The sequence below is a fragment of the Vigna umbellata genome, chromosome 11, assembly GCF_029865625.1.
Source record: "Vigna umbellata cultivar VRB3 chromosome 11, Vumbellata_1.0, whole genome shotgun sequence".
Taxonomy (NCBI): domain Eukaryota; kingdom Viridiplantae; phylum Streptophyta; class Magnoliopsida; order Fabales; family Fabaceae; genus Vigna; species Vigna umbellata.
The window spans coordinates 31,991,977-32,010,217 of NC_142175.1; the positions used below are offsets into that span (position 1 = coordinate 31,991,977).

Consider the following 18,241-nt stretch of genomic DNA (forward strand, 5'->3'; position numbering starts at 1 on the left):
CATTTTTATTGAAAAATGAAACCTTAAATATTGAATATAATACTAAAATTATTAAACAAATTCTCTCAAAAGATGAGAACATGTGTAAATGGAACTAGATACTTCAGTATACAGGAAGCATCAATGAATAAGAACAGTCATCCAAGTGTTTCAACAATGGCACATCCTCTTGTCCGACAGATGGGAAAGATCTTAAATATTCCTTCTAAAAATCATCCACGATTAAGAAATTTAGTTTATTTTGGAAAAAGTTTAAACACTATTATCCGAAGCTGAAAATAATAAATAACATCACTAATTAAACATTAAATACCCATAACACAAATATTCTGCTTAATTTTTGTCATAATAAAATTGTTAATTTTTACATTTTTATAACCTGAAAGGTCTTCGGAAAAATAAATAAAAAATACAAAATCAATAAAACACGAGTTTAATATTCATATAAAATATTAAGACCATCAATTTACGAGTCTTTATCTTTATCAATTATGAGTCTTTATATTTAAAAACATATTAATATAATTCTTTTAGTTAAATTGCTCTTAACAATTGTTTATATTATATATCAAAATTTAGATCAAATAAATGTCAAAATTTAAATATTTTTTCATTTGAAATATATTATGTCTGAAAATCGAAATAATTTTAAAATAATAAATAACTTAGATTTCGACACATATAACAAATTCAAAATTTGATATTTTTAAAAAATATTGTTATATTAAATTTTTTATAAAAATTTAAGCTCAATTAGATTAAAAACAAATATAAGAAACAAAAACGAGTAATAACCAAATAAATTATTAATTAAGCCTGAATCTTAAAGAATAAAGAATATAATTACAATTGAAAAATAGCAATTGTAAAGAACATTTCCTAAGCATGATCTTTAGCGTATAGAAAACGCAGCCTGACAGTGGAGGGTATGGCAGTGACAAAGTCCGTTGTCATCTGCCAAACACACAAACTCCAGATCCCACAAATTTTAAGGCCTTGTTTGTTTCTGTGGATTGTTGCAGTGCAAAGTGTCCCATTTTTGGTTGTCTTTAAAGACACGTGGTATCTATAACACAGCACAACATAACACGGTGCATGCTCTCGTACGTAGTAAATAACACCAACCAAACAACATGTTTCCCATTATTATTCTAACTCGCTACGAATGGATTAGTTCGCACGACATACACTGGAAACTCAACGTGGCACTCACGAACTAAAGTGAAAGTAGTTCACGAGAAAGAACAAGCATTTGCATCAACTTGTTCACTTTTTCAAGCTTGTGGTTGTTGATTTTTCATTTCATATAAGAAAAACTCATACATATAAATAAATTTTTTATATTAATACGATACTATTTTTTTATTTTTTATTTATTTTTGGAAAAATATAAAAATTCATTTTTTTACTCGTATAACCGTTTTGTTAATATATTTTCCTACTCATTTACTCATTAAGCGGTGAACTCTCACAAAAGAATAAACATTTCTCCAACGTAGCATAGACAACTCCGTTACAATTTTCATAGAAAATGATACATCAAAACCATCCAACATGATTAATAAAATAAAATAAAATATACTTATGAGCTCTTCGACTCTAATTAGATTTGTATGGTAGAATATCTGAGTCGACCGACTGGCAACCCAGACGACCACCAAGGATAAACAAGTCACACAATAACGAGTTGTCATATGATCATTCCTGAATGATCGTCCACCCGTTAGACAGAGCGATCGTCATATCATATGTTCGTCATTGTTGCTTCTAACATCAATCATCCAGCGATCGTCTTTTAGCGATCGTCTGTTGATTCAACCAAACGGTCAACATTAGCTCACAGGGTCACGTCAACTCAGTCAAAGGTAAGAGTCAATAGACGTTCGGTCAGTTTTAGTCAAAATGGATCAATTAATCCTGATAAACTAAAGAATAAGCAGTTAGAAATATCTGGCCATGATGTCGCAAATCACGGAACCAACTAACCCAATATCAAGCGCGACCAAGCGGTTGTGTTTTCCAAGCAGTTAAGTTCTCCAACCAACCGAATTTTTAGATAAACGGTTTATCTTACTGTTAGGTTAAATATGAAAAACCAGAAGGAAAAAAGGTATGTTTTCTGAATATAGAGAGAGAAAGGAGAAAATATTATTTCTTCTATTATTGAACCAAAAATGTTCTATCATTCCCATATTATTGAGAGTCGGAGTGCCTTCGCAGGTACCCGCTCTATTCTCCCTGAAAAGTTCTGTGCAAGAAGAAGAAGTAAAAATAACTACATTGTTGGAAGAAGAGGACGTGACTCATCAGATTCGCATTTCGGCCTCAACTATTATACCGAAACATGATTAATTCTAATTAAAAGTCTAATTCAAAATCCACAAATACAAAAAATAAGATAAAAAAAATAGACACTTACATCTATCATGAAATTAATACTTTATTCTAATAATCTACCGAATTCATTAAATGTTGAAGCCAAGAAATCTTAACAAAATGCTTCTTCTTTTTTTCTTGAATGATCTACTTCTTCCTTACTTTTAATTTATTAGAAAACTTTTTCAAATTTGATAAGTGAGTGACAGCTATTTAGTTGGGTAGGAACACGGAATTGAGAATGCAATAATAAATCAGATTAAGTTTACGTTCATTGACACTGAGTGAATGAGTGAGGGAACAAAAGAACATTTTGGCACACGTATATTCGTTTAAACTCTAAATCAAGAGAGGCACGTGACAAGACAAGAGATGAGTTAGGTTTGTACAATCTTCCATGATTGCACGTGTCTACGTTTCTATATTGAATTTTTTTATTGTTGAGTTTCATCTGTCTCTGTCTTTTTTAATAAAAGATTTTAAGATATATTTAAAAAATTTAATATACTAACATCAATATATTTTTAATGTTGAACAAAGATAATAAAAACACCCAACAAAAAAACTCTAATTTTCATAGCAATAGAAATTATTATAGGTTTTGTCTTTCATATTAGTGTATGTGGGGATGTATGTGTCTTCTTTTATTCATAAAATAAATATTCCTTTATCGATTGAAAACTAATTTTTAACACATGATTTCGTATTTTCTGTTTATTTTAACTAATTCGTATAAAACTATTTAATTTGATTATTAATATTAATTTTATTAATACTTTTTAATATAATTTTGAAATTATTCTTAATATACTTTAAATGAATCACTTTTTATTTAACTGTTTCACGTATTTATTTTAGATAAAAAATTATAATTACTGATATTATAATGCAGCGTATTATATTAACAATGTGTTCTATTCGTTAACGGTGTGAACTATTATAAAATTAAGCTATACATATCCGATTCAAAGATGGTTTCAAATGATCAAGACCTATTATTTCTCAGCCAGCAAAAGCACTGAGTCGAATAGTTCCAAAATGACAATCAACCCAAAAAAATATAAGTCAACCCCAAGACAATACAATGAGTATTAGAGATTAATTATTCACTCAATTACCATTCAAATATTAAAGAAATACTCACTAAGTTATATGACAATTTGAGTATATATAAAAGTTGTAGTACATGAGATAATAAATAAAATAGAATATAATAATGATGATCGAGTTAATCAAATTTATATTTCAAACAAATTGTATTTAATTTTAGATTAACATTCAATCATATCAACAAATTATTTTAATATATTTAAAAAAACAAAAACATAAAAAAGGTAAAATATTATTTTAAATTTAAGTATCATTAATAAAAATGATGATGTTTTAGGATGAAAGAAAAGTTTAAATTGTGAAATATCATAATTCAAATTTATATTGCTTTAAGTTAATTTAAATGAATTTATTTCAAATTTATATTTATATTTTAAGATTTTAAGTCTAATCTATTTTATAGGATTTAGATTGGATGATCTTCTAAATTTTGAAAATTCAAAAAACTAAAGTGTGTCTAAGTTGAGTTAAAATAATCGAGGATTAGGTCGAGTCAAATTGATCTATATCAAATGTTGAGTTAAAACAAATTAAGGGTCAGGTTGAGTCAAGTTGGTTTGAGTCAATAGTCTTGAGTTAAGATATTTCGACAAAAGGTTTATCTGAGTCATCTCGAGTTAAAGGATTGAGATGAGTCGATTTAGATAAATGATTGACCAGACTTAGGCCAAATGTTGAACCTAATCAACTTATATTCAAGTTGAGTCAAATGAATTAGTCCTAACCCAAGTTAAGACAACTTGGCACATGTGAGATTACTCAAACCCAAGTTGAGTCAAGTGAACTAGACTTATGTCAACACTTGTCAATTTGAGTCCAAGTTAAATCAGATCGGTATAAGTCCAGATTGAGCTAAGTAAGTCTGAGTTCAGGTTAAGTCAAGTTGATCCTAATCTAAGTTAAGTTGAGTTAACTCGAGACAATTTGACCTTGACCTAAAACAAGTTAAGTCGGTCTAAATTCATGTTAATCAATTTAGTTTGACTGATGTTTAAGAGACCTAGATCTCACTATATTTAATATAATTGACAAAATGAATTCAATTTAAAATAGATTAAAAATTGTAAATCTAGTTAATTTACTTAAATTTTATCTTTTATTGAATTTGAAAAAGGAAACCATGATGATTTTAGATGTAGAAGTTGTGGGAGTGTTGCTTTAGCCTTGTCTATATCTTATGTAGTCACATGGTTACAGTTGTGTGAACCAGTCCTTCTCATTCATACATTCAATTCAAATTCATGTCATAATTTATGAAATGAGTGTTCCAGAATCCTTCCTCCAATCTTGTGGCCAATGCCACTTTCACCATATATTTCATTCACTTCCCACTCCATTCATCAAAGCATAAGCAAAATTTATGTCAGTTTCTTTAGACACTACACTTGATTGTGTAGGTCCAGGCCAATCTTATGTTTTGTTCTCTTTTATACTTGTAGTGGATAACAGAAGGAAGAAAATAAATTTCTTTTGGATAAAGACATTTAGACATAAATATAAAGAAACATATATGGTTCAGTTTTTTTTTTCATAAATATATGATATTTCTGAAGATAGTTAGCTAAATTAAATGTATTATTTTATTTAGTTTTTGTAAAACTAAAAGATTTAACTAAATTTAATTTTTCATATAGCTGTATTTTAATTATTCTGTAAATCATCAAAATTAATATATATATTTTTTATTTTGTTACATCTTAACTTATTTATAATTTTATATTTATCTTCTACTTTTTTATTCTCTTTAAACATTCATTTTGCATTCATTCTTCTTATTTGTTTAGTTCTAATTCAAACAAAATATTGGAATTACCACAAGAGAAAAAAAAAATAAAAAGAGGTGGAAAAAAACAAAGTAGGAATAAGATAGAACAGAGCTAAATATAGTGAAAAAGGTTGTTAAAAAATTTAAAATAATTCTATAGAAAATTAAGTTTAACAAATTTATATACTGATTATGTTTTTATAAGGCCGGATGAATCACATAAAACTAATAAATTATGACGGCTAAGTTTAGGTGATGGAGGTACCTGTAAAGATATTATAATGATTAAATTAGTGTTGTATTCATAATTTATTCAGAAAAAGACAATTACAATTCAGAAAAATAATAAAACTATAAGTTTAAATTAAGAATATTTAGTAAAAGTAGTTGATGAATATGCTATTTGCGGTTTGATTTCACTGGTTTTGTTTTGAGTTAATTTTTGCTTGCAGTGGTTAATAATGTTCATTTTGCATGTAAAAAAAATTGACAGAAAAATACATTATGAATTGTACAAAAATTGAAATTTAGCAATTAAATATATTTTTAATGATTAAAACAATTCTATTTTACTTTCATTTATTTAAAAAATATTCGTATTCAAATAAATATTTTTTTTCCCGTAGCATACCAAAATAAATAATGTAATTTTAATAACAAAATAACATCGGTCCACACAACAGCAAACATTTTCTGCCCAAGATGAGTCAGACAAAATTGGCACTTTGTTTGGAGATAAATTCAATATATGTATTTGGAAGTGATGCAAAACTAGATACAAAAATATTAATAACTGTCTTATGAAATAAAATTTTAAAAGTGATTTTTAACTTTTAAATTGTTTAATTCAAAAATAATTTTTTACTTCTAGAGTACAATCCAAAAGTGGTTTTTTTTTTTTTTTTTTTACTTTTGAATTACAGATCCAAGAAAGAGAAAATGGAAAGTTTCTATGATATAAAGGTGTAGGAAGTACAATGAAGTTGGCCCAAATAATTTAAAGGGATTTCTTCTTGTGCATCCCCATGTTTAATGTTTTCTGCCTGTATCTCATTGTCTTGGTAAAATAACTTAATTACTCTTATTAAAAACATTGCACGTAGACTTTCAAATTTAAAACATAAAGTTTAAAATATAAATTTACATTATTAATGTAATTGTTTAATCTAAAATATAAATTTATAATACTAATTATATAATTTAAAATATATATATATATATCTATTTTTTAATTTATAATTCAAATTAATCTTTTATATTTGCTTACGAATCCAAAACTATAATTAAAATATGAAAGAAAAATCTTAAACTATAATTTTCTATTAATTTCAAGTAGGGTATAATTGAAAATTTAGGAAGTAGAGGAAGAAAACATGGAGGTGCAGAAACAAATCCCCTAATCTAAGGGGGGAAAGAGAGAAAGATATTGGACCATCTAATAGTATAAAGAGGTAGTTATTCCACACTTAATGGTTCTTTAATATAACAAATTTCAAATTAAATGGTTAAGCATTGATGATCACTATTGAAATATACATTTTCCAAAATAAATTAACAGAAAATTGCTGAGCAACCAAATCATGAAATTGATTTTTGATAACGTTACATTCTGGAGAGCACTCAAGGAAAAAAGTCCAACGAGTGAGAAAACCATAAAAAATTGGTAGCAGAGAGAATCCAGTTTATCCTACATCATTGCAACCTAGAATTATTACTTCCTTTTGACATTTTACACAAAAATTGACTAAGTGCAGCAAAAGTTTTGAAACAGTGACAAATTAATTCCCAACAGAAAAAAGAATCAATGAAAAAATGATGCACTGCAGGTTTGCACTGCTCCATCCCACAAGACATCTGGGTAAAAAGAAAAGAACTACATTTTATCTTTTATCCTAGTGGCAGATATTGAACATCCTTTAGTATTTGTTGTAGGAGAGCTACAATCACATTTTCTTCTTCATTTGCAAGCCAAACACAATATGAAGCATTGACTGCACCTTCTCTTTTTATAAGAAGATACAGAAAAAAAGGGGGAAAGAATATTAGGGTTGGAAGGAGGAAAATTGAAAAAAAAAAAAAAAAAAGATTATGCTGCCCATCCAGAAACAAAATAAGGTCTGCCTACCCAGGAATTTTGAAACAGCCACTTCTGGATCTTTTTCTAAAAGCTCCTGCTAAAGATTTTGAAGGGCACTTGTAGTGTGAGTTAATGTAGCCTCCAACTCAATGGTTGGTAAGAAGGGTAAAGAAGCCTTCTCCAAGCAACCCAAAAACAGGTCAACCAAAGCAGATACATGTCCTCCAATCATCTTTTTCCTCAGGCATAGTACATGTATAAGCTATTTGCAGCAGCACAAGCAATTGAATTCTCAGTTGGGTGCCATGCTAAGTGCAGCAACTTTGTTGTGAAATCAAAAGAATTCCCATTTGCATCAACCCCAGTGCTTTCGGCTCCTGTTCAAGATAACCAAAATATCCCAACTCTTGCTTGATATATACTACAGGAAGAACAAGATAAATCATGAAAACACAGTGGTTGAATAGAGAACTGACCACGTCTTACAACTCTTGTTATACTGTTTCCCAGTGATCTAGAAGGCCTTGATGGGGTTGGAACTTGACGTCTGAGGAAATGAAAAAGTTCATATAAATGCTACAGAGCCTGATTAAACCACAATTACTTTTAAAGCTTCATGAATAAAATTACCTCATTGGATTTTTACTGGCTTCCAAAGTTGTAGCCTCGGTGCTTCCAGGAACACAACCAAACACACGGAATAGATTGCTGGCATCAAATTAAACAAAATAGTAAGATGCAGGCTCAACAATATCAGAACCACAGATAGATTAAAATTGAATCACACACCTGTAAGAGCCAGTTGAAACTCGCAATCCATCACCACTTAGACAACACTCAAACTTATCAAAAATTGAATCATTTTCATATAAATCACAGAGCTGGAGAAAAATAGAGCCCGTTAGTATGACTTGATAAAGCAAAAGAGATTCATGGCTCATAGCTTATGTAAACAAGGGAATCTAACCTTTGGCCTTAAATACTCATGAACCTGGAATGTAGCAACTGGGCCAGAATCCATATTGATGTCCCATAACTGACATCCAAGTAAAAGAAGATGAAATATTGAGATGAGGGATTTAGATTCTAACAAGTAGAGAGGGTATCCAAACAAAGTTCGACAATAGGATCCTTTGAATTGAATGTCCCAGGAACAAAGAGTTGTAAAATAAAAATTAAACAGAAAAATGTTGGACCATGGATATCATCAACCACCATAATTGTTTTCTAACAAATACCAAATTTTCCATAAAATTAATTGAACTTGATGACTCTTTCACCCTAAGCAAGAACCGTATCATTGAGATCAAATAACCATGTTTCATGAGGTTCAATTCAATAAACTATACAAATACTCCCAACAGCTTTATTGAAGAAATCATGAATTTTGGAATAATAAATCTCTCTAACCTTTAGGGTCATGTAATCACGACTAAGTATATATCTTCCATCCTTTCCAAATTTTATGTCCGAGATAGAAGCAATAATCTCTGTGAAAAATGATCGGGATCCAGGGGCCTCCTGTTCCTCAAATCTGTACAATAAACAATTTTCTGAGTCTACCAGGGACGAGAAATTACATAAATGTATACATATAATACGAGAGTCCAGAAAAATGTTTCTTTATAGACAAAAATTGATTTCCCCTGTAAAGAACGAGTTGAATAATTTATTTTCCTTTAATTTTCCCAATAAATTCAACACTTTTAAGTATAAGCTATACGGTAAACCAGCAACATGCAAAAGATAAGCTTACAGTTTGGCATGAGAATCACATAATGCTGACTGCCGCAAGTCAACTAGACGAATAGAACCCTTTGAACTGCTATATGCCAATGTATTACAATGTGTAGGGTGAAATTCTGCTGATGTTATAACCTCTGCAAGAACAGGATCTAAGATCAAAGCTCAACCAAAACTACAAAAATTAGAAATGAGAGCAGTAACTTACAAAAAAAGAATTAAAAAAAACCTTCAATTTATGAAACCCAATCCACATGATTAGCAAGTTTTTATCTCTTTGAAATTCTAGTAAGTTTTAGTATGACAATGAACAAGTTCTATTACTGGGTCTTTTTTGGGGAAGGGTCCATAGGTGGCAGTTAGGTACCATATCATGCCTTGCTTGATCCACAAAGGCATGCATACAGTTCGGGTGTTGTTTACTTCATTCAAGGTAACACCTTGCATCATAGACACACCGTTTTTGACATATTAGCATTGTTTAGTAAAATGATGGGGTCCATGCAAAGGTTTAGGATTTTAATCATTCCTGCAGGATTATTAATAGGAGGTCTGTTCAAACTAGTGTCATGCTTGGATTTAAACCAAAAATCAGAATTACAAACATATTGCTATCTGCCTGACAATATGCTGCAATCAAATTCTATATGCAATAACTGCAAAGGCTATGTTTCCTTGGCAAACTTCATTAAAAATTCACTTATTAAAAAGCCCTACATCATTAAAATTTACCCTCACCCGTCAAACCTAAACACTAATACAGCAGATATTATTCACAAAAAGCAAACAACCATCAATCCAACCTTAAAATTCCATCCAGTTGGGTGTGAATCCCCTTACTAAGACATACAACCAACGAATCTCAGTCCACCAGTTATATACTCTTAATTCTCCCGGAAAACCCTGATTCTTATAGGTTAAATTAAATCCCAGTCTTACTTCCCTTCAACATCACAAAGATCGGGCTAGGACAATTTACACGCAACAGACCTCAGATAACTACAACTCTCATTTTGTCATCACTTCTTTAAAGGACAAAACTTACATGATGGTTGTACTGTTTCCCCATCAAAATGGACTAAGCATTTTGTTTCATCTCAGTGACTGTATTATTTTTCAACAACTTACAAGGCATCTAGACAACAAAATTGGCATTTTGCAGCCAGTATTATATTTTGATTTGATTAGATAGAAGTAACACCCACTAGTAACTAGATACTGCTTTTAAGTTTTGTTATTTAAAAATTAAATGGATAAACTATGCCAAGTAAGCAACAGATGGACATTTTCAACAAATCATAAAAATACAAAAGGGAAAACTTACCAGTCAGATCCTCCATATTTGCAGGCTTTACATCAACAATATTAAAACTTTGATTGCTAATTTCCAAGTTCCAAAGATTTATTCGTAAATCATCAGCTGATATGAAAGTTTCGCCATCGCTAGAAGATATTTGAAACATACCATAGTCCAATTTGATCAGATTTCAGAAAATCATGATAGCAAAAAATTAAAGGTGCAGCAAAAAAGTGAAAAAACACACTATAGAAGTAGAACATTTTCAAATCAACACTACATTTACAGAAATAAAGATAACCAAAAGCAATATTCAATGCTGAACAAAAGAAGCCACAAGGTTTCAAATCACCTGTTATTTGAAATAGAATTAATATGATAATCATGTGCGTGGGCATATACTCTTCGGCATCGAGCCATCAAACTCGTCTCATGGCTGGTTACCTACATATTTTACAACCAATGAGTTAGCATTAATTGAACTACAATTCAAACAAGTAATTGAAAATGTCAAGGCTTGAAAACTAGCTTCACTACATACTAAATTACAGTCACAAACAAGGATGGAACAATCAACTGAGAAGAAAACATGTAAGTTAGTTACGATTCAACTGTTGTGAAGTAGTTTCTACATAGCAAAATGCATAGTTCGTTCCCCTGGAATAACCATAGACTCTAAGCTGATCCGATTTTACCTCTACTAGAATATTGGTCTCGTAATCCTTCATTTTCAGCAATACAGTATAGGGATTTGATTATTTACCTTCATTTTCAAATATAAATTCTGGAATCCTAATCATGTGTAATTTCGTATAGGGATTTGATTATTTTCCTGATGCCTCCTTAAAGATTTCTTCAGAAATAAACTAGAGTTTAGGGTCTATAACATCTCCGATGACATTCTAATAGTAAAAATATTATTTAAAATAAATTGGGCCTTTAAGATTTTATCACCCGACCCAAACTAACATGGTATTAGGTTGGGGGAAAGTAGAGGGCAAGGGAGGGGTGGAAGGCCATGATGGCAATAGGGCACGGCAAGTGCAGTTTTGACTATCTCCATCCCCATACTTAGAGTACGAAAATTTTATCTTATTATATACATTCCCTTCAGCTAACGAGTGTACAGATACCTGCCCTTTACTATTTCAAATATTAAATAAATAATATTTTTACACCCAAAAAAAAAAAGACAACAAATAAAACATGACATTATCAAGGATTAAATGTCAAAATGACACACATTCTAAGGGTTTACACGAATAAAAACTAATGAGTAAGATATTCTAATGTGAAAAAAACAAACAATAAATTAGAATATTAAAAAAAATAGAAATCACCAAATATGTGCCCTAAAAACTATTTGATTTAATGAAATTACGGTTTGTGTTTTCTGAAATGCAATACATCTTTTGAATGAAATCACAAAAGTCGAACAATGGTTGAAAAGTTGTGTGGCAAGAAAGAAAAAAGAATGGTTTTCCAAATAAAACAAAGCTAAGGTCAAGAGAGAACATCGAAGATACATTGTTTAAGTTACCTAATAATCTATAGATGTTTTAATAACTTAAAAACAGAGACGGATATGAGGACAGGAACAAGACGGATATGTTTTAATAACTCAATAAACTATAGTTGTTCACCGTAAAAGACCATACCATAATTTCTTATCCCCAAGAAATAAATATTGGTAAAAAATAAATAAACTGGAAGGGCTGAACACAACTACCAGTGGTAATCTTAGTGAAGGTATTCCTCCTGGCGGAAATGAGAAATCGTTGCTTAAATAATTGTATGGTCCATCTGGAGATACTCCATTTGCAAGAAATGATTTAGAGCTACTGGAACTACTTGAACTCGCAATAGAGCCATTTCCCATTGCTTTAGGATCAACGTTCATGTCAGAAATTTTCTTGACCTTCTTTTCTTGAACCTGTTTAATTCTCAAGGAAAAGATACGAATCAGCCTATAAGCCAGATCAATCATGTGAAATCTTACGAAGAAAAAAAACAGAGAAATTCCAATCACAGAAGAAATTCATCTTGAATATATGCTAAAGAAAATACAAAGGGCAAAGTCCATGGGGATTCATTGAACAGCATAGCCATCTTGCACATTTGCTTATCCTCTTAAAATAATGAAAGTACCAGTCATTTAATTAATTAGACATTACAATGACATACTGAATTAAAAAATGTTTTCATCATGTAATTTCAAGTAATAATTGCTTAGTAAGGAAGTCATGACATTAATGGTTTTAAAAACGAACAGCTGACAAATATATGCACCATAAAAAATGGTTCAATATAAAGGAACTCCTAGCATTTGGGCACAGGACCTAACCCAACCCCACAAACCGGTTTCTGTGGTAAGGTTTGCCCAAGCTTTATTTAAGTCGTATCTACAACCAGTGTGGCACTAAACACCACTCAGTCTGCAGTTAAGGCAGCCCCAGAAAAAGGCCCAACTGACACTCATAGACTCTCCCTCACACTTAGAACCATGGGTCTCCAGGACCGCAAACACATCTGCCCAAAAAATACAATTCTGCACTTAAATTAGGAATCTAACTTAACCCTACAAAATCAATTTGTAAAATGATTTCAGCCATAACCAATGATTAAAAACATAATTTGAAATTTGCAAAAGTTAAGCCCAACAATAGATTCCATTCCAACGTAGATGTTTATGAGCCTTGTTAGCTACAACATATGTCCACAAACAGATATAAATTAAAAAGCATGTGAAACAAGGAACCAAGCCTAGTTCAACAAAATTATAACCATGTGTGTCATTAATAAATAAAATGACTTTAAATAGCCTTCAACATTTCATAAGCGAGCATTCACTTCATACCTTCCAATATTTGATGGTTTTGTCATTTGTAGATAGAAGGAATAAGGCACCATTGGCGGTTTGACACCATTTGATTTTGTTAATTTTCTCTTCTATTTCCAAGCTCTTAAGATAGTCAAACTGAAACAACAATTACAAGCCATAGATATTAACAATTCTGGTCCTTTGGTATCTTAGGGAGCATTAACTGATGATAGAAAATTACCTCAGGTTCATGACTCTGAAACTCTGTTTTATAACGGAACTCAGGATGTCTACTAATAGAATAGTCCATCCTCTCCAAATCCCTTCTTGATCCACGATGCTGCAAGATATAGTAGTATACATAGATATTACAAAATTAAGGATGCAAGATCGAATTTTTCAAATCTAAGTTTGTTTATGAAAGAAATTGCTAAAGCAAAAATCAGACTTACATCTTTTGTATCTGTTCTCTCAAAGAGAACTACTCGCCCACCACGGTCACCGGTAGCAAGATGATCACCAGACTTGTCAAACTCAATAGCAGAAATAATGTCCACTGTATAAAGAAAAATTGCACAAATAATTAGGAAACATACACATTAACCTGCAACAAAAGCTAACCCAATCATGTCAATCACTCCAAACTAGAAGCCTTGACTTGACAACTAAGTTATGGATGTCAATATGCTGAGAATAAATACCCAAAAATAACTCATCAGGTTCAGAACATCCGTGTTGAAATTGCTATTCTTTATAGTGTCTTAAACCCTTGTACCATGAAATAGATCTTAATTACAGTTTGAGATGAGTACTCCATGTTTGCATTGAGTTATATCAACTTTCGAAAAGCAGAAGGTTTTAGTTCTTAAAGAAATTAAGTCCGTTCTCCAAGTCCAAACCTCAACAAAAGTACCATCGTAGCCTTATGGTGTATTATGTCAAAATTTTCCAGAGCTATCCAAAATTAGAATCAAACAGGTTTAGATAGACAAAACTTCAAGAGAACTAACATCTCTAGTTCTTCCCTCAAATAAAAAAATTTATATCATGAATATATTTCACAGTTCAATCACACTGTGTCCAAAAAAGAAACATCGTTCTAATCTGAGTCCTTGCTAACTCCCATTTTTGGTGAGGATTGGGAAATTGAACTTAAATGATACTTGGTGGTTTACGTTTCTTTAACCATACTAAGAACAAAGCTCTGTGTAATGGCCAAAAGGCAGGCACTGAGGGACAATGTTTCCAAACCATATATAGGTTATCAGTTGTAGCAATAAAAATACCAACTAGCAAGAGACGCAATGTTGAAACAGCATTGCAATAAAATATTGTGGTGCAACCATCTAGTTGCTCGATGCATACTCATCCTCATCTTTCCTCAAAACTACCCAACCCAAATTCCAAAAGCCACCTTACTATAATAGTACGGTCAAATATCTAACTAACTACTACAGAAAAGGAAAACATTGCTTCAGTTTTGTTGTCGATATTTATTATTATTCTCCTTTGTTGACAGAAAATGGTGTTTCTTCCTCTTACAAATATCGGGAAAAAATCACTACCAATACTTCAACGAATCAAACACCACCAACCCGACCTCTGAAGCCAAACTCCAATGCCACTCACCAAACTCCATACCACTAAGATCTAAGACCTAGCAGCCAAACTCACATTAAAAAAAGAAACGAACCAATCCACCTCAACAAAAACAGCTAGCAACACGTCCTCAAGCTAAAAACACAAACCTTAACCAAAACCACCATCATTAAGTCCCACAGCTCGGTTTTAAACTCATATCTCCAACCAAGTAAGAATCCACAATGCAAAACCCAACCTCCAACCACTACTTCCCTCCCCCACAAATCAAAAAAACACTCTCACAATCACACACCGATTAGGCAATGACCCAGAATCCAAAACAACAAGGGAGCAACGAAACATGATCCGAAACAGATCGAAAGCAAGGAACCAAACCCTAATCCCAACACATCAACAACTGGATCCGACAAAGCAACGTAGGAACAATTACCTTCCTGAACTTCCTCCCCCGCCGTACGTTCCCCGAAAACCTGAGAGAATTTCCACTCCAGCGGCTGCGGTGGACCCGCCGGAGCTGCCACGACCTCATCACCGCCGTTCATTTCTCAATCAACGGTTCTCAGAAAATCCAACAATCTCTATCCAACAGAGCGCATCGAAGGTTTCCTTCTCGGTTCTCACAAGATCATAGAAACACCCACTAAACAAAGATGCAAATTTTTTAATCTCCTATCATCCCCTTCTCTGGATTTCCAGTTCAACCATTAGAACGCCCAAAAAAACCCAATTTTTTTTCTCTTTCTCTCTCCTGAAACCTCAGTCCTTTCTCTCTCTAAAAGGAGTAAAATGGGAATTTTTTGGGGATTAAAATGGCCGAGTAATCGGTTCTTTGGGTTTGGAGATGAAAAAAAAAACACACGCACGCACGCACACTCTTCTCTGTCTACTCTCTCTCAATAATAGGTTCCTGTTTCTTCTTTTCGTACGTAAAAATATATATATAATTTCTCGGTCCATGATAACCTCACGCTTCGGTCACGCAGGGTTCTCAAAGTTGCGCCTTTGGTTCAACTCTGATTGGTGCGTTGCCGAAATGTCGTCACATCTAGCGTCCGTGACAGAACAGTTATCAATGCGGGTAACGTTAGAGAATAATTTTTAGACTAGTTGAATTTTTCATTAATTAACAAAGTACTTGTGAAAGAACAAGAAAATTGTCGATGAAATAAAAAAGTTTAAGGTGAGATCGACCGAAATTACTTCCTTGCCCTTACCTTTTTCTCTCTGATATTCTCTCACCACCCTCCCGAGATCTTCTTCCATCACAGAAAAGTGGGCCAATGAGAAGTAGACTAGGGCATGATCCAACGGCTGAGAATTGCTAGTGCTTTTCAATGTAGAAAAAATGATAAATAAATAAAAAAACAATGTAAGAAACCTTAGCCCATGAGATTATGTTGCAGAAATGATAAGAATGGTGTGTGCATGGAATATGGAAGTAGAAGAATGTGATTGATGTGTTGTTGTTAAGTGCTTCCACTCAACCCCACCCAAACACTTCCTTGTCTTCTTTATTACAATTTTTGTACATAATAATAATAATAATAATAATAATAATAATAATAATAATAATAATAATAATAATAATAATAATAATGTTAGAGAATCATATTCATATTCCATTTGACAAGTGTGATAAATTGGAAAATTAGCTCTTCAAATATCCAACATGTTAAGCTACTTTGATTTAATTCCTAGGATAATTACTTGTTCTTACTTTTTTTGTTCTGTTTTCTCTTTCATTTGCATTGTGTTTTTTTAATCTTATCCTCATCATGACCAAGCAAACATTTGGGTGTCGTACCATTGGCAGAAAAAGTGAAAAACAAACCACGTTCTTCGAAGGTCGTGGGGTTATTTATTTATATATTCCTAACAAAATAATTATTTCGAAAAAAAAAAAAATATATATATATATATATATATATATATATATATATGTTTTTGTATGTCAATTTTTGGATTTTTTTTATTAAAATACAATCAAATTCTATAATATAAGAAAGACATAAATTTATTATAGATTATATTGTAGATTATAAGTGTGTGTGTGTGTTATTCTATAAAAATAGTAAGTAGTATGAAAGACGTGATGAATCTTTTGAAAGAAAATCATAAAATAAAGTTATTTTTTTCAATCCAAAATTTAGGATGATGAATTTAAATTTTTTTTTATATGCTTTTTATCTTTAGCTTAGATTAAACTTAAATTTTACGGTTAAGATATTAATTTAATTTGTTGAAATTTTCATGAGAAAAGTGTTTCTTACATGTGTGATGTGATAAAAGTCTTTGTTTCTAGAACAAGTTACTTTTTTAAAGTCCTATCTCAACAAAATATGAAACTCGTATTTTGTTAGACAAAATAGTATTTAAAGTTTAATTAGTTTCAAAATAAATATGATAAATAAGAATATGATATCTGATAAAACAATATATTAATCAATTATTTAAATTTGATAAGATTCTCTTTCCAAATATTTTGGTTTGAATTTTTCTATTTTTTCTCCATCCAAATTGAGACGATATAATATTAATAATCTAATTTAAAATGTGATTAAATAGGAAAATGTTTAGTTCATATTACAAAATTACAATAAGATAAAAAAGAAAGTTATGAATAGTCTTAAGAAATAAAAATTATAGAATTATATATCATAAGCGTATATAGTTGAGCTAACTTAAGTTTAGTTTTTAGATAAATATTATTTCAATTATAACATGTTAATCATATAAATACAATCAGTATTTCAAATTTTCTTAGAAAAAAAAAACATTCAAATCGTCGCTGCTCTAGCATTCAATATCTCACTAAATTATTATTTAATTTTTAAATGTTTTTTTTTATAAAAGTCTCATATTTAAATAATAAAACTTAATCATAAACACCACCATTTAAATCATAAACTTTATAAATTACATACTAATAATAATGCTAGAACTCATAAACTTTGAGAGAAAAATATATAAACCATCCTAAATTTACTATTTAATCATATATAAAAATATAAGTTTTAGTTTAATATGTAAAATAATATATAGACATATATTTTACTTAATTATTTTAACTTTTTTTAATAATATTTTCTAAATATTTGAATATATAAATTAAGATAAAAGTTTTCTATTTTTATCGTGTAATTTTTTTAAATCAAATAAAGAATATATTAAAAGTATAATTTTCTCTACTAAAATTAAATATTAATTTATTAACTATTGTGTAATGTTAGTTTATTTTATTAGGAATGGAATGTTACTTTATTATGTTGTTTTTTAATACAGAACATGTCAAACAATTTATTAATTATTTAATTTTTAAGATCATTTATAATTAATACAAATAAATAAAATTAACTATCTGACTGTGAATTTGAATGTTTTAATTGAAATTTTGTCAATACTTTACAATAGAATTGATAATTTTAATAAACATTCATTACAATTTTTTTT

General features: G+C 30.5%; 1 protein-coding gene across 2 annotated transcripts; it reads right to left on the reverse strand.

The window, feature by feature from the left end:
* Nucleotides 1-7,056: 7,056 nt before the first annotated feature.
* Nucleotides 7,057-15,697, reverse strand: LOC124842615 (serine/threonine protein phosphatase 2A 55 kDa regulatory subunit B beta isoform). 2 transcript variants are annotated; one of them, XM_047319136.2, is made up of 14 exons: nt 15,222-15,697; nt 13,642-13,745; nt 13,431-13,529; nt 13,226-13,345; nt 12,098-12,301; nt 10,721-10,812; nt 10,396-10,514; nt 9,085-9,208; nt 8,739-8,862; nt 8,296-8,364; nt 8,118-8,209; nt 7,959-8,036; nt 7,805-7,875; nt 7,057-7,705 (listed from the first exon to the last, which is right to left on the reverse strand). In XM_047319136.2, the coding sequence occupies exons 1-14, from the start codon at nt 15,331-15,333 to the stop codon at nt 7,569-7,571; spliced, it is 1,545 nt and encodes a 514-aa protein (XP_047175092.1). In that variant the 5' UTR covers nt 15,334-15,697; the 3' UTR covers nt 7,057-7,568. The 2 variants fall into 2 exon arrangements, with proteins under 2 accessions (XP_047175092.1, XP_047175091.1); XM_047319135.2 differs by having other exon boundaries at nt 12,095-12,301.
* Between the last annotated feature and the right edge of the window lie 2,544 nt (nt 15,698-18,241).